General features: G+C 38.1%; 1 protein-coding gene across 2 annotated transcripts in view; it reads right to left on the minus strand.

The window, feature by feature from the left end:
• DHX9 (DExH-box helicase 9) overlaps positions 1–14220 on the minus strand; it is a 60119-nt gene that overhangs the window by 2905 nt on the left and 42994 nt on the right. For both annotated transcript variants that reach the window (XM_003410964.4, XM_010590963.3), the window contains 12 exons: positions 13117–13217; positions 11287–11500; positions 11025–11119; positions 10654–10727; positions 9308–9460; positions 5483–5643; positions 4572–4683; positions 3801–3962; positions 3563–3690; positions 1870–2099; positions 1587–1702; positions 736–936 (listed from right to left, as the gene is read on the minus strand). In XM_003410964.4, coding sequence (XP_003411012.1) covers positions 736–936; positions 1587–1702; positions 1870–2099; positions 3563–3690; positions 3801–3962; positions 4572–4683; positions 5483–5643; positions 9308–9460; positions 10654–10727; positions 11025–11119; positions 11287–11500; positions 13117–13217 — 1747 coding nt within the window. The remainder of the gene's footprint in view (positions 1–735; positions 937–1586; positions 1703–1869; positions 2100–3562; positions 3691–3800; positions 3963–4571; positions 4684–5482; positions 5644–9307; positions 9461–10653; positions 10728–11024; positions 11120–11286; positions 11501–13116; positions 13218–14220) is intronic.

Raw genomic sequence — 14220 nt, forward strand, 5'->3', positions numbered from 1 at the left:
GAAACTTCATGTTTCTTTGCCTTAAGATAACCATACTTTTCTACTTTGGTAAGAGAAACCCCGAGACTTTCATTTGAGGAAGTAATTTAACCCCTTGTCGACATTTTATTAAAGATGGCCCACCAGTACAATGGAGAGAGAAATGGCTGGGCTCTGTCATTTTAGTCATGTCACCTACTCTGTACTATTATGTATTCTTAGGGTCGCTTTCTATCTCTAACATGCAACAATGTAATACACAGATTATTAACACAGAAATAAAAGTAAATGAAAATTTTTTGTTCCAGGTATTTATCAGTACACATTAGTCTCTGATTTACTATGTATTTGAGTTATGATGAACTGCACCTACAACATCCATTTTTTTGTACAGTTATCGTTAGTAACATGTATTATATACAAATTGCAGTGCATAATTTGCTGATGTTATCTTTCTCATGCCAACACCCAAAGACAAAGACTGGATTTATAAAGATACTGATAATAAAAGGCAGTAATAAAGAAAGCTTAAAGAACTTACATCAAAACCGACTTAAAACGGAGTAGTCAGAATGAAACCATGTCCTAAGTCAGGGACTCCCCGTACTAAATTCCATGTTTAGTTTTTGTGTAGAATTTTAACTTAAAACAAAACAAAACAAAAAACTATGCCTCTATCAACTACCTGAGAATTCTAGGCCTGTATACGATTACTGTTCTCTGGTGGGTTCAAAGAGAACTTAATGTGGTACTCACCGTACACTGCCAATCATAAGGGTGATGCCAGCAGCCGAGGGCCTAGAGATTTGACGGATCGTGTTCAGCATTCTTTCATTTGCGGGGTCCAACTTGCTGATGATGTCAGGCTGTTTGGTTACTTCAACAACCAGAGCCTCCATGGCTGCCCGGAGAGCAGTGATGCAAGCAGCAGCTTCATGGGATATTTGCAGTTTGATCCTGAAGGAAAAAATAATAAAAATGGGAGGGATACATACAGAAAGAAACAATTACCTTTCAGTTGCACACGTAACGAGTGATGGAATGAATTTAACTTCTTACCAAGAATCAATACTTTACACTACTGTAATGGCCTCGGACTTAGGCAATCACAGTATAAAGAGTAACAGTAATCTGTACCAACCTCTTAAAATTCACTGCTAACTATTAAGTCTACAGAGCACAATACTGACAACGTGGAGTTTTCAAGGCTTACAAGAATATGGCTTAACCTACTAGCTGCTCATTAGGTGTTACTCCATTTTTGCTAAGTGCTTACTATGTGCTTACCAAGAGTCTCTAATCAATGTGTAGAGTATGTGATCAGAGGTACCCAGGTGCCAATAAAAAACTACGATTTTATAGTGGTAATACTGATGATGAAACATCGAATCCCTAATTTGCTTCTATGGGTATAGTCAATTTAAGAGCTTAGTTTACAGTAAACTGTATCACTAAAATTTACTAGTTTTTAAGACAAGAAAATGTTATAAAGCACCTTACTTGTGCCAGCAAACTTTGCCATATTTGTTTTACAAATTAAATCAGGTTAGCACATGAATGCCATCACATCTCAATTCTAAGAAGAATTCAGTTTGGAGTTCACATACCAGTCATCTACAAGCACAAGCTGCCCATCAGACTGGACTTTCTTGGAGGCAAACAGTAGCAACTGCAGGGGCGTAACCAAGGTCATGCCTTTAGCAGAGATGGCTCGGGTTCGAATCTGTCGATGGAGAAAGAGACAAGAGAAAATAGTTGAGATTCCAACTGCCAATAAACTGCCACATAATGACAATGAAATATGCTCTGAAAATTAAAACTCATATTCCCACTGATTAAAAACTAAGGTAATTTCGGTCTTTAGTGTAAACGTCCCTCATCTTTCCTTACCTTTTCACCAAATACAAAGAAGGGACAAGGGTACTTCATGTCCTGACTGCTAAAGGGGCAATTAACAGACGACTTGTGGATAAGCGCATTACGCCCTTCAGTGGTGAGAATCTTTCTCTTTTCCTTATGATAGCACACATTGGGATATACACCAAAGGCCAGGAGAGAGATAACAACATCCAAATTATTATCCGGTCCAGTGTTAGTAAACACTTGTGTCAGCAAACATTCTATAAAGAGGAATGAGACAGATCATCAGTTAACTGGCTAACCCTCATATTACATCCAAAGTAAACACAGTAATAAAATGTCGAGTTTTCTTATAGACTCAACCACAGTGTAAGCTTGGGGTGATTACTTATAAAAAAATCTCCCAATAACCACTTACTCTGAGAATAAGAACTAGACTGATAGAACTATAGTCAAATATTCCATTTGCGTATTCTTGAATAGTTGTTACTTCTAGAGAAAAGTACCCACTGGAATGGGCACTGATGTTTTCACCCAGACTATACTTTGAGTATTTTATCATTTGTTGGAAAGCAGGAAGTGCTAAGAGCATGGATACATTTTGTTCTAAACAATGAGTTATGGACAAATGACAAACTTCTGTTTCCTAATTTATAAAATGGAGTTAATATTACCTACATGTCAGGACTGTTGTGAAGATTCAAACAGACCAATGACAACAAAACCAAACCCACTGTCGTCAAGTCAATTCCGACTCATCGTGACCATATATGACAGATTACAACCGTCCCCACAGGGTTTCCGAGGCTGTAAATCTTTATGGGAGCAGACTGCCACATCTTCCTCCCGTGGAGTAGCTGGTGGGTTTGAACCAGACCTTTTGGTAAATAGCTGAGTGCTTAACCATGTACCACCAGGGCTCCTATAAAGATTCTAGCACATAAAAAGCTGATCTTCCTCTTGATTTTGTGAACACTTAAAATTCAGTCAATTTACAAGTTTTTTTTTTTTTTAAAGAATAACTTTCAGTTATTTAGATCATCTTCCTTTAAAACTTATCATCTTGCCCAACTACCCTGTATCTCCCAACTAAACCAGCTGTTTTCGCTTACACATTCCAGCTCATCATGTTTTAGAAAGTAATTCTGCCTTTTCACCTGGCCTGAGAAGAAAAGTACTACAGCTCAATTTTATATCAAGTGAAGAGCTGGATCACTGTGTCTGCATCACAGATCATAAAATCATTTGTAACTGTACACTCAGAATTTAAATAAAAACCAACTAAAATATAAGGTGGAGGAATTTATAAGTCTAAAAATGAACATACAGCTAGACTGATAAATCACTTTTCAAACCACTATTTGAGGCTCTTCAACCTCAAAGCGCTCATTTTAAAGGTTCTGAAAGGTAGCCCAGCATCCTTCACAAGATAAAAAGAGGCAAATAACATCTTGATCAAAACAGACAATTGTCAAAACAGCTATTACCTGTGTACTACACTACAATTGCTTTTATTGCCTTTCTGCGTAACTTTTGCTTCCTTTATTAAAGACTGAATTCAAAAAAAAAAAAAAAATTGAAATCACAAGTGTTCAAAAAACTAAGAAATGGCTGACAACACAAAGCATCTAGTACAAAGTTTGAAGCTAAAATATATCACACTATCAATCTGCACTATGTAAATGTCCATTCAGATATATCTTGACAATGTGGAGAGTCTTACCTTCTGGAAATCCAGAATTAATCAGAATCTCTTTGAGCTGAACTTTGGCTTCCCAGGTCATTCTTAGTGTAGCCATATTGAGTCTTTTGTGCTCACAAAAACGTATCTCTGCCTCTTCCCCACCCATTCTAAAACAAATACACGTAATACAGAGTCACTCTCAAGGACCAAGTAACTAGAAGCCCATTAGAAACTAAGGAGAGTACAATGAAATCTTATGACTCTTTCAAGCCCATACCTAGCATCATCCCAGGCTTGAAATACTGATAAAAGGGCCACATGATCAGAAAATCTGTTCCCAGCGAAATTTCGATGAATATAACCCAGTCGTTTTCCTTCACTGATGAAAGGCTCTGGAAAGCAGGTGGCAGCAGCGATGGTGCAGACAGCATCTCCCACACTGAAACAGTTAAATCCAGACTAGATGAGCATCTTGTCAGCAACTGGAACAATAGTGTTAATAGAGAACAGGATTCTTTTTATTCATTATGGTACTGCTTCTGTGAGCACCAAAGGTGGCTTAAGACCTCTACAACTGTTCTCTCCAGAGGCAGAAAATAATGAACTGTGATATTAACTGCTGCATATTTACCTTAAATCATGACGAAGTATTATATTTTTCCTCTCATATTCTCTCTTCTTCATATTACCAAATTTCTTAATCCTCAAAACTTTCTGATAAAACATGCCTCTTCTCCTAATACTATCCTCTTTCATGGGACAACTAAATTTACCTACTGGGATGAAATGACTTCTCTTTTGAGAAATCTACACTCTTTCCCCCAGCAAAGAGGGCCCAGAAGTCCATGTACTGGAACAGTTCATTCTTCTTATGTTGGGCTTCATCCCTCGGTAGCTAGAGACGCCATGTCTCTCTACTTAAGAACACTTAGTTGTTTCCTCTATCTAAGCCAATCTGCCTTTTCTGAATGGGGGAGGGGGAGGGGGGGGAATAAGATTCTGAAATTGTTCTATCATTTAGCTACCAGCAATAAAACAAAGCACTTACTAGAAAATACACCCCATTATCATCATTTTGCCAAAACGAGGCTCAATGGGGAGCTTAGCCAGGATCCGGCCCAGAGGCGTCAATTCATCATTGGCATCTAATGCATCAAGCTCTGTGGGGAGATATTTCTCTGTGAGTAAAAACAGTAACGACTACCCACTTAGCCTAGGCACAACGAAACACTTCTTTGTAGATTAAGGTTAGGATAGAGCACTCAAAATTTCATCATTTGTTAAGCCAACTGCCAGCACCATACTCCCAGCCAGCAATTCTCTTCACTCAAAAATACAACAAAACCAAACCAATTTCCAGAGCACCTAATGTAAGAAGGTACTGGCACTAGGCCCTGTAAGTTATAAAGCTGAATACAGCCTATAAATTCAGTAAGTATTATAATAGCAGCATAAATATTTACATTTAAGTCCTATAATCATCTTTTGATTTTTAGAGAGAAAAATGAAACTCGGACAAGGAAAGTCTGAAGTCCACATAACAGGTATACGCTAGATTCAAAATTTGAGTTCAGATCCATCTGGCTCCAAAGCCCTTATTTTTTCCTACCATGCTACACTGCTTCTGTAATACGGCTGATAAAAAAAAATTAATAGATTATTTTAGAAGATGCACATAAAACATTGTGGGTGTCATAGGTAATCGATATTATGGTTTTTAAGTATTAAGAGATGACACCCTGCCTTTTCCTTTTTTTATTTCTCAAAATAAAATTCACATTACTCCCTTCTTCCCGCATGTTGCTCATAACAACACTGACCATATTAACTACATAAAGCAACACTGGAAGCAGCCCTGTTGACTATACCTTCTTGATTCATTTGTTAAGTGTTACCTTCCAGGACAAAACAGATGGTATAATTAACACTTGTGTAAAGCAGGTCTGTATTTACAGGTACCTCTGAGTGTGTGCTCTGCTTCAATCACAGCATCCAAAGGTGGAGGTTCAATGGCCTTGGCCAAGAATTGACCGATTCCTCCCAGACGAAGAAGTTTTATGCTCAAAGCTATTTCATGCAATGGTGTTCGGAACATCTCTGGTGTCATGTGGGTTTCAAGTCTAAGAGAAAGTAAACATAAACTAACCATCCTTCGTGTGTATAGACAGCTGTTTAATAAAATCTGTGCAGAGAGGTAAGAAAGGATATACAGCTGCCTTTCCCTTTTAATATTCACTACAAAGCCTCTCTATTGACAAGACCCTCTTAACTGCTTTAGTAGTAGCTTCTGACCTTACCTTACAGCTTGATGGCATTTTCAGCTGAGGGACACTCAACCAAAAACCAGAATCCATTGCCATCATCAATTTCAACTCATACTGGCCCTACAGGACAGGGTAGAACTGCCCCATAGGCTCTCCAAAGAGCAGCTGGTGGATTCGAACTGCTGACCTTTGAGTTAGCAGCTGAGCTCTTAACCACTATGCTGGAGGACACTTAGGAAGATGAAAAAATTATTCCAAAGCCCTAATGTATGTACCCCCTACCTATAGCTTCTTTAGGTCTTGCCTGTTGACAAATGTGGGTTAAAAATGATAGCAGAATGTTCTGTGGGACAGTCTTCTCTAACTTGAAACCAGAAGAACTAGATGGTGCCAGGCAACCACTACTGACCACTCTGACTGGGATCACAATACAAGTGTCCCAGTTAGAATGGGTTAAACAACATGGAACAAAATTCAAGAACAAAACAAAACAAACAAGACTTACTGGTCTGAAAGAGACTGTAAGAACCCGAGACTACTGCCCTAAAACAACCTTCTAACTTGAAACGGGACACTCAAGGAGGCCAACTTTCAGTCAAATAATAGACGAGACTATAAAACAAGCAATTCGCACCTGTGAAGAACGTGCTCCTTAAAACAATCAACTATATGAGACCTAAAGGGCAACATTTGCCCAAAAACAAAGATGAGAAGGCAGGGAAGAACAGGGAAAGAGGACTAATGGAAATGGAGAACCCAGGGAGGAAATGGGGAGAGTGCTGACACAATGTGGGCATTGCAGCCAATGTCACGGAACAATTAGTGAAGAACCATTGATTGAAAAACTGATTTGTTGTGCAAACTTTCACCTAAAGCACAATATTAAAAAGAAATGTTCTGTGGGAGATGGGGGCTAATACAAACATCTCCCCATACCTCTCTTCCTGGTCTAGGAATCTCAGTGCCACTGGAAAGAATCTTACAAATTATCTAACCCTTCAAAATTGTAATAATAAAACTATTATTATAATATTAACAGTTATAATAAGTAACATTTACTAAAAGCTTACTATGTGTCAGGCACTGTTCTAAGTATTTTACATTATTAATGCATTCAGTCCTCACACAAATTCTATGGGTTACATATTACCATCTTCCTTTTATAATTGAGAAAACAGAGGATAAGAACAAACTTATTTTCTAGGAATTCTATGGTATTTCATAGAATGAGGCTTAAAGACTGTAAAGGTTTAGGGTTATATAATGTATTACACACAACTAGTATTAAAACCCAAGTCTTTACATTTCTAATTCAGGCTTATTCCCTAAGAAACCATTTATAGTGAAGATTCATGGGAATCATTTAAAGGTGATTTCAACACTGCTGGCAGGTCTTAGACCAGCTTAAATCAGGTTCACATTAAAAAAAAAAAAGCACATATCATACCTGTTTCCCACCCTATGAAGAAGAAAATCCTTTATTAAAGGTCTATTTATGCTGTTACTAATAAGTGGTTTTACTGTAAGTACGATGCTTGTTTCTTCAGTTCAAGGCCAACCCAAAGTTTAAAAACAATTATGGATATTCCAAACGTTACAGTCTCCTGAGTTACACTTCTGATGTTCAAAACCCACACTGATACAATTTAAACAAGAACCATGTATTACCAGTGTAAAAGCAAATCAAAGCTTTCTTGAGATTTCTTCAGGATATTTTATGTATCTGGTCACCTAAACTAGTCTGTCCCACATTTTATTGTAATAAACACACCCAAATGCTAACTCTACCTTTATCATCAATCGGTTATGCTAATGTATACCACATGAATTCCTACATTAAATACCCATCTTAAATAAAACTATAATTCAGACACAGATAGGTGTTTTTCACCATTTGGCTCCATCCACAAACATTCCCAAAAAAGCCCTGCAGTACAAATGAAACTGGACAGGGAATTAAGAGACGTGGATTTCAGTCCTGGCTCTGGTAGAGTCTGGTTAAGTCAGCTAAACTCTTCAAGCTTTAGCTTCCTTATCCAAGTAAGGCCCTCAGGGATGTGATAAGGACCACAGGAGAAGGTGATGTGGTAACACCGAACAAAAAAAATTTTCTATGAATACAGATGTACCATTATTTTTACCTTAAATTTTCAGAAAATTAACCATTCCTCAAATATCAGTAATCCCAAAAAGATAAAGCTATCTGAAGCCAAAATAATACCTATATAGCCTCCTTTAAAAAAGTTATTAGTAATCAGATAAGTGGGATCAAACATGCCACCACTGACAATTTCTGATTTTTCATTCATACCACAATTTTGCTGTCCAAGCTAAGTTTCCTCCAATATACTTAACCGCAGACATTTGTCTTAAATTCATAGTGGGACAGAGAGGGAGACAGAATGTGTAAAGGTGCTTTAAAAATACAAAAATAAAAACCTTCAATCTTTATTCAAGAATTAGTCTCACTCTCACCAAAGTTTCATAGTGGTTAGCAGGAGGGAGGGAGGAAGGACATTTAACAGTCTTGGGAAAAATCACACTGAAAAAAGGTAGGGTTGCACAGCCAATTATCGTAGTAGCTATCAATGCCAGTAAGTTGTACACTAGTAAAAAGTTGAACTGACAAAAGTTGTGTAATAAAATATTTACAATGACATTAAAAAAAAAAAAAAAAAAAAAAGAGCAGCAGCTGAGGTGCTTAAGTACAACCAAAAACCTCACAGAATTTGGTTCCTTGAAGGTTCCAGGTCACGGTTTCATAGGATACCCCAAGTCAATCGGCCTAATACTGTTTTTAGTGCTTCTATTCTACCTTCTACTTTGTTGACTAGTGCCTGGGGTCTTAAAAAGCTTGCAAGTGGCCACCTAAGGCGAGACAATTGGTCCGTATTTGCCTGGAACAAAAGAGGAAGGAGAGACAGGAACAGGAGAATGTAGACTATGGAATGTGTGGTCAATTGCCTCCATGAACAATGAACTGCCTCCTTTGCCATAAAACCAGAACTAGATGGTGGCCAGCTACTATTGCCAAACATTTTTATCAACTAGAAGAATCCTGATCAAAAGGGGGAAAATGCAGAACAAGATACCAAATTCTCATGGACTCCAGACTTTCCGGAGCTGTGGCAGCTGAGTTAACCCCTGAAACTATTGCCCTGGGATAATCTTTATACCAAAAATATTCCCTGAAGTCTTCTTAAAACCAAACAGTAGTCTATTTAACTAGTAAAAGACTTCTGACTTAGGCATTATGTTCTCTTAAGATCTATACATGAACAAAGTGACAATAGCAACCTGAAAGATTAGATAGGAAACTTAGGAGGCACTGAGTTTATGTTAATGGGGGAGGAACAACTCAGAAAAAGAGGGTGAGAATGGATGCACAACTCAAAGAATATAATCAATGTCACTGAATTGCACATGTAGAAGCTGTCTGAACTGATGTTTTGCTGTGTTATCTTCTCAATAACAGCAACAACAAAAAAAAGTCAGGTTCAAAAATAATAAATACTCTTACCTCTCAAAACGAGCTCGGCTGCAGAGGTGAAAGCAGAATCCAGGCCGCACACGACCTGCTCGTCCTTTCCGCTGCTCAAGGTTTGTTTTGGATGCCCATACTGTAGCATAGTTGGTCATGTTGTTGTGAGCAGTGAATAGCTTCACCTTCTGCCTAAATAGGTAAGGGGGGTTAATTCTAAGGCCAATATACATGGACTACCAGTGACATCTATTATGTTTTCGCAAAGTTTTTTAATGGATGCTTTTCAGATGGCCCCGCCTACATGGGATGCCTATTTGTGAACAGTACAAACAAGAACTAGCAATTTGACTATGCACTTACTCTCCCCTAGCTGTCAACCTACTAAAAGGCAATGTAACAGGCATGTGCCAGTTACCAGCTGGATGACCCTGGCCAAGTTACCTAATTTCTCTGTGCCTCATTTTCCTCATCTGAAAATTAGACAATACTGCTATCTACTTCACAGGATTTTTATAAACTTTAAGTGAATAAACGTAAAGCATTTAAAACAGAACCTGTGACATACATGTAAGTGGTAATTATCCAAGTCGTCTCTACTCCAAAAGTTTAGTGTAACTTTTAGGGTATCATCTACAGGTTAGCTGCTAAACTGGAACGTGTGGCACACCTGAAACAACACCAAACCTCACCAAGCAGCTCCTGCACGGCCTTGTTGAATGACTAAGCAACCTAAGAACCTTTCAATTTTACATATAGGCGGCTGCCAAGGATTAGGATTGGCACAAGAGAGCTGAATGCTATTCATCATTCCCTAAAGTAGGCACTGGCAAATTTTTCTCAATTCCCAGGATAGACTGAAGGACTATAGACATAGAAGACATGGGGCACAAACTGTCCAGATATAACCGAGTTAGCCATCCTCTCTGTGTAGCAATTACCATATAATTATTTATACACAATGCCTCCCCATGTACCCCCCAGGATCATCTCACACCAAATATGAAACCCTTAATTCTTAAATGAGTGCCCTGCAGTAGTAGTTCATTTGTTATGTGCTAAGTATCTGCATGCCATTGTATGGCAGTGGTCAACAAAATACCCAGTGGGAAATGAGCAGACCATCAACAGACAGAAACAATAGGGTGCAGTCAGAAGTCAGTTACTTTCTATCATAACTCATTTGTGATGTTGCGGAACCAAGAGAGTTACTCAAAATAATTATTAATTAGCTCATAGTCCAGTATACACAGATCCACTATAATTGTGAACGTACAATAAGGTGTTTTTGATTGTGTTAACTTGTATTTAAAGTAAGAAGTTTCCAGCTGGTAAGACAACATTCAAATGATTTATTCTAGGCAAAAGGTTCCCTGGGAACTCACTTGCAGGAGTCAATGACATAAACAACATCATTTATGGTGATGCTTGTCTCGGCAATATTTGTGGACAATATAACCTGTGAAGAAATGACACAAAAATTGCACTTCAGAAAATATTCCTATTGTGCACTTGAAAGGATTGATTTGCTTATGCAACGAATGATAAGAGAATTATAGAAACCTTACACAACCAATCATCCAGAATTAGATAACAAGAAACCTACTTAGCTCAGGGAAAGACAACTCCTTCTTTCCTCCTCAATTAGGTGAATTTTCCCGCCTCAATATTTTTGGTAGCTCTTTGAAGAGTTGTAGTATTTGTTGAATATATCTAAGTCACTTCCCACCCCAAAACTGTAATGTTTAGTATTTACCTTGGTTACTCCCACTGGTACTGGATCAAACACTTTGCGCTGCTCCTCTCGAGGAATCTGAGAATGCAGAGGGAGAATCTGATACCTATGGCTCCCTAAAATACAGCAAGGTTAAGGATTAAAATAGGAGTCTGGTTAAAATCACTCTTCAGTACGTACATTTTTACTCAAAAGATGGAAGTAACACTAAATTTTCTGTATTTCTCAGGTTGGCTATGATACAAAGAAAATTATACCTCAAATATATGAGAAAGACCCATACCAAAGTGTGCATTCATTTCCAAATGCTTCTGCATAGTATAAATCAAATTCCAGCCAGGCAGGAAAACCAACACAGCTCCAGGAACATTGAGGGTTTCGATGTACTTAAGCAGAGCCTCAATGAGCTCAAAAGGAGTTTCCTTTTCATTCAACTGAGCCATGCTCATCCTTGTTTCTGGACCATACTCATCACCACAGATCAGGTTACAATTTGCCTGCAAAATAGGGAGACAGGTCATGAGATAAGTCTTTCAGACGTGGTCTTAATGTTCAAATGACACCTAATGCCCTTATTAATTAGAACTGATTAATCATATGCTGACATACAGAAGGAACGTAATCTCCAAAGATGTAGAACCTATTGCACAATTAAGACATACTTAATTTTTCCAATACTAACTATACCTAAACTTAGCAGATAAATAAATCTAGTATTTTAGCAAGCTGTTGTTAATTGTCAACATTGACTCACAGTGACTTTAGTAAAACAGAACAAAACATTGCTCAATCTGATCACCAGCACGTTCAAGTCTAGCACTGTAGCTATTTTGCCAGTCTATCTTGCCGAGGGTCTTTCTTGCCCTCGTCGGCCCTCTACTTCACCAAACATGTCTTCTAGTGACTGATCCCTCTGATAGCATGTCCAAAGCAAGTGAGTCGGACAATGTTCTCTTGTAATTCATAAGGTTTTTATTGGCTAATTTTCAGAAGCAGATCACCAGGCCTTTCTTCCTAGTCTATTTTAATCTGGGAGTTTTGCTGAGCACTGTCCACCATGGATAACCCTGATGGTATTTGAAATACTGGTGGCACAGCTTCCAGCCTCAAAGCAACACACAAGCTACCATGATATGACAAACAGGTGGTGGGTTTCACTAGAACACGACTAAAATTCAAGCACAAACGCTGCAACTTCTAACTGCTCCTTCTATAGAGCGTTTCTTTCTGACTATAAACTCTCGGTTTTTAAAAAATATTTTCCTTACTGATTAATGAACTGTTCCTATGACCTTAATAATCTTGATCTATTTCTGAAATAACTGTGGTCTGTATTTCCCAAATTACTTTAAAAATCAAGGTAAACTAAGACTCCCGTAATGAGAAATAAACTAGTCATTGTTAAAACTGGCCTTTTTTTTTTCCTGCTAAAATTTTCCTTTGCTATTCATTTACACCCTCAGGTTTTCTGATTAAAAACATCCAATCTCAGGTGATTTCCTATCAAATGCTAAACTGCTATCTTACAGTATTTGTTCTGTTCAAATTTCCAGATCCAAGATTCATTTTTTTAAATCATTTTCCTTCAATTATCAAAAATACAAAGTGTCACTCTTTTCCTCAGAAAATCTTTCATTACTCCCTAATACTCCTTCCACCTGAAAATGTCACCACCACCTACTCTTTTTTTTAACTTTACTATACACATGGAGCTCCTTGGAATCTTGTTAAAATGCAGATTGACTCACTAGATCTAGGGTGGGCCCTAGATCCTCCCTTTCTACCAGTTTCCCAGATGCTGTTGGTCCACTGAACATACTTTGAATAGCAAAGCCCTCAACGCTGGAGCTGTTTAAGCATCTTACTCTTTCCTCTTTTTTCTTTTGACCTTTATGCCGAGATGATTTGGCTGATGGTAGAAAAGACCTTGTCACTGAACTTGGAATTCATTAGTGAAATACATCATTTAATCCAAAGACAGACATTATAATCCATTTCCAAAGTTTTCCGTATTTTCCGTAACGCTAACCCACTGCATACTTTTATCAAAGTCATTCTCTTCGCTGCAAAAACAATTTTCCTGTAAGGAAAAATCTTCATGAAATCCACTTACATCATCCTCCTCACCACCATCATCATCCTTATCCTTCTTCTTCTTGTCCTTTGGTGGAGGAATAAAGTGGGTCATCTGAATACAGTCTTCCAGAAAATATTCTGCCAGGAACAACCCAGTCATGTAAGTACTACCAACTTTCAGAATGGAGTTGTTTTAGACTCAGCTGCTAATTCATAATTACCTTAAAACCCTTCAATCTGATTCTACACAACTGACAAGAAATTCTAGTGGTAACAGCCTTTTTGTCCCCAATCAGTGCTCACCTCTCTTAGATTCTGAAGAAGGGTGAGGTATCTATGTTTCCACAAAGCTTGTCAGGGTATGCTTTGTACACCAAAGTCAACCAAACATTTACAGAATGCCTACTGTGTAGAAGCACTATGTTGTATACACAAATGTGAATATACAACTGTCTCCACTCTTAAGAGACAAGTGTGGTATGGGAGTTATATGTGGAAAGAAATAACCTCAATATAATAATGTCCACTCCTTTCTCTATGAGAATGAACACATGAAACGGGTTCCTGTTAGTTCTTACTCTGAAGAGGGATCTCAACGTGAAGACTGGAAGATCTGCTGAACAATTATGTCCGAGGTTCTCTGATGGTCCCAGAAGAGTCTCTATAATCTGAACACTCCCCACTCTATACCCTGAGAGCCCCAAAGTGCCATTCTCATCACATCATATAAGTAAACACACATACTACCAACAGTGTTCACCAACGATGTTAAATTTGATCACATGACCACAGAAGTGTTTGCCAGGTCTCTCCATAATAAAGTCACTCTTCTCTCCCCCACCCCTTGATTCCTTACTCTTCGGAACAAGTCATTAACCACCATCCACTCAAGGGATAGGTAGTTAAGTCTCACTTTTCCTGAGGTAGATTACAGAATATCCACATAAATTATTTGGAGTTTTTCTACATGGGAGATTTGTTTCTATGCATCACTCAATTTATATCAGTGTAGACTCATGAATAGTTACTTTACACTCTGGGTTATAATCCAAGTACTCTGTTACTTTCTGGTACTACAATATGCTCCAGAGGCTTATCTTGTATATTCCCTGCTGCAGTCCCACAACGAGTCGTTTCTCCA

This window comes from Loxodonta africana, chromosome 25 (genome assembly GCF_030014295.1).
Source record: "Loxodonta africana isolate mLoxAfr1 chromosome 25, mLoxAfr1.hap2, whole genome shotgun sequence".
Taxonomy (NCBI): Eukaryota; Metazoa; Chordata; class Mammalia; order Proboscidea; family Elephantidae; genus Loxodonta; species Loxodonta africana.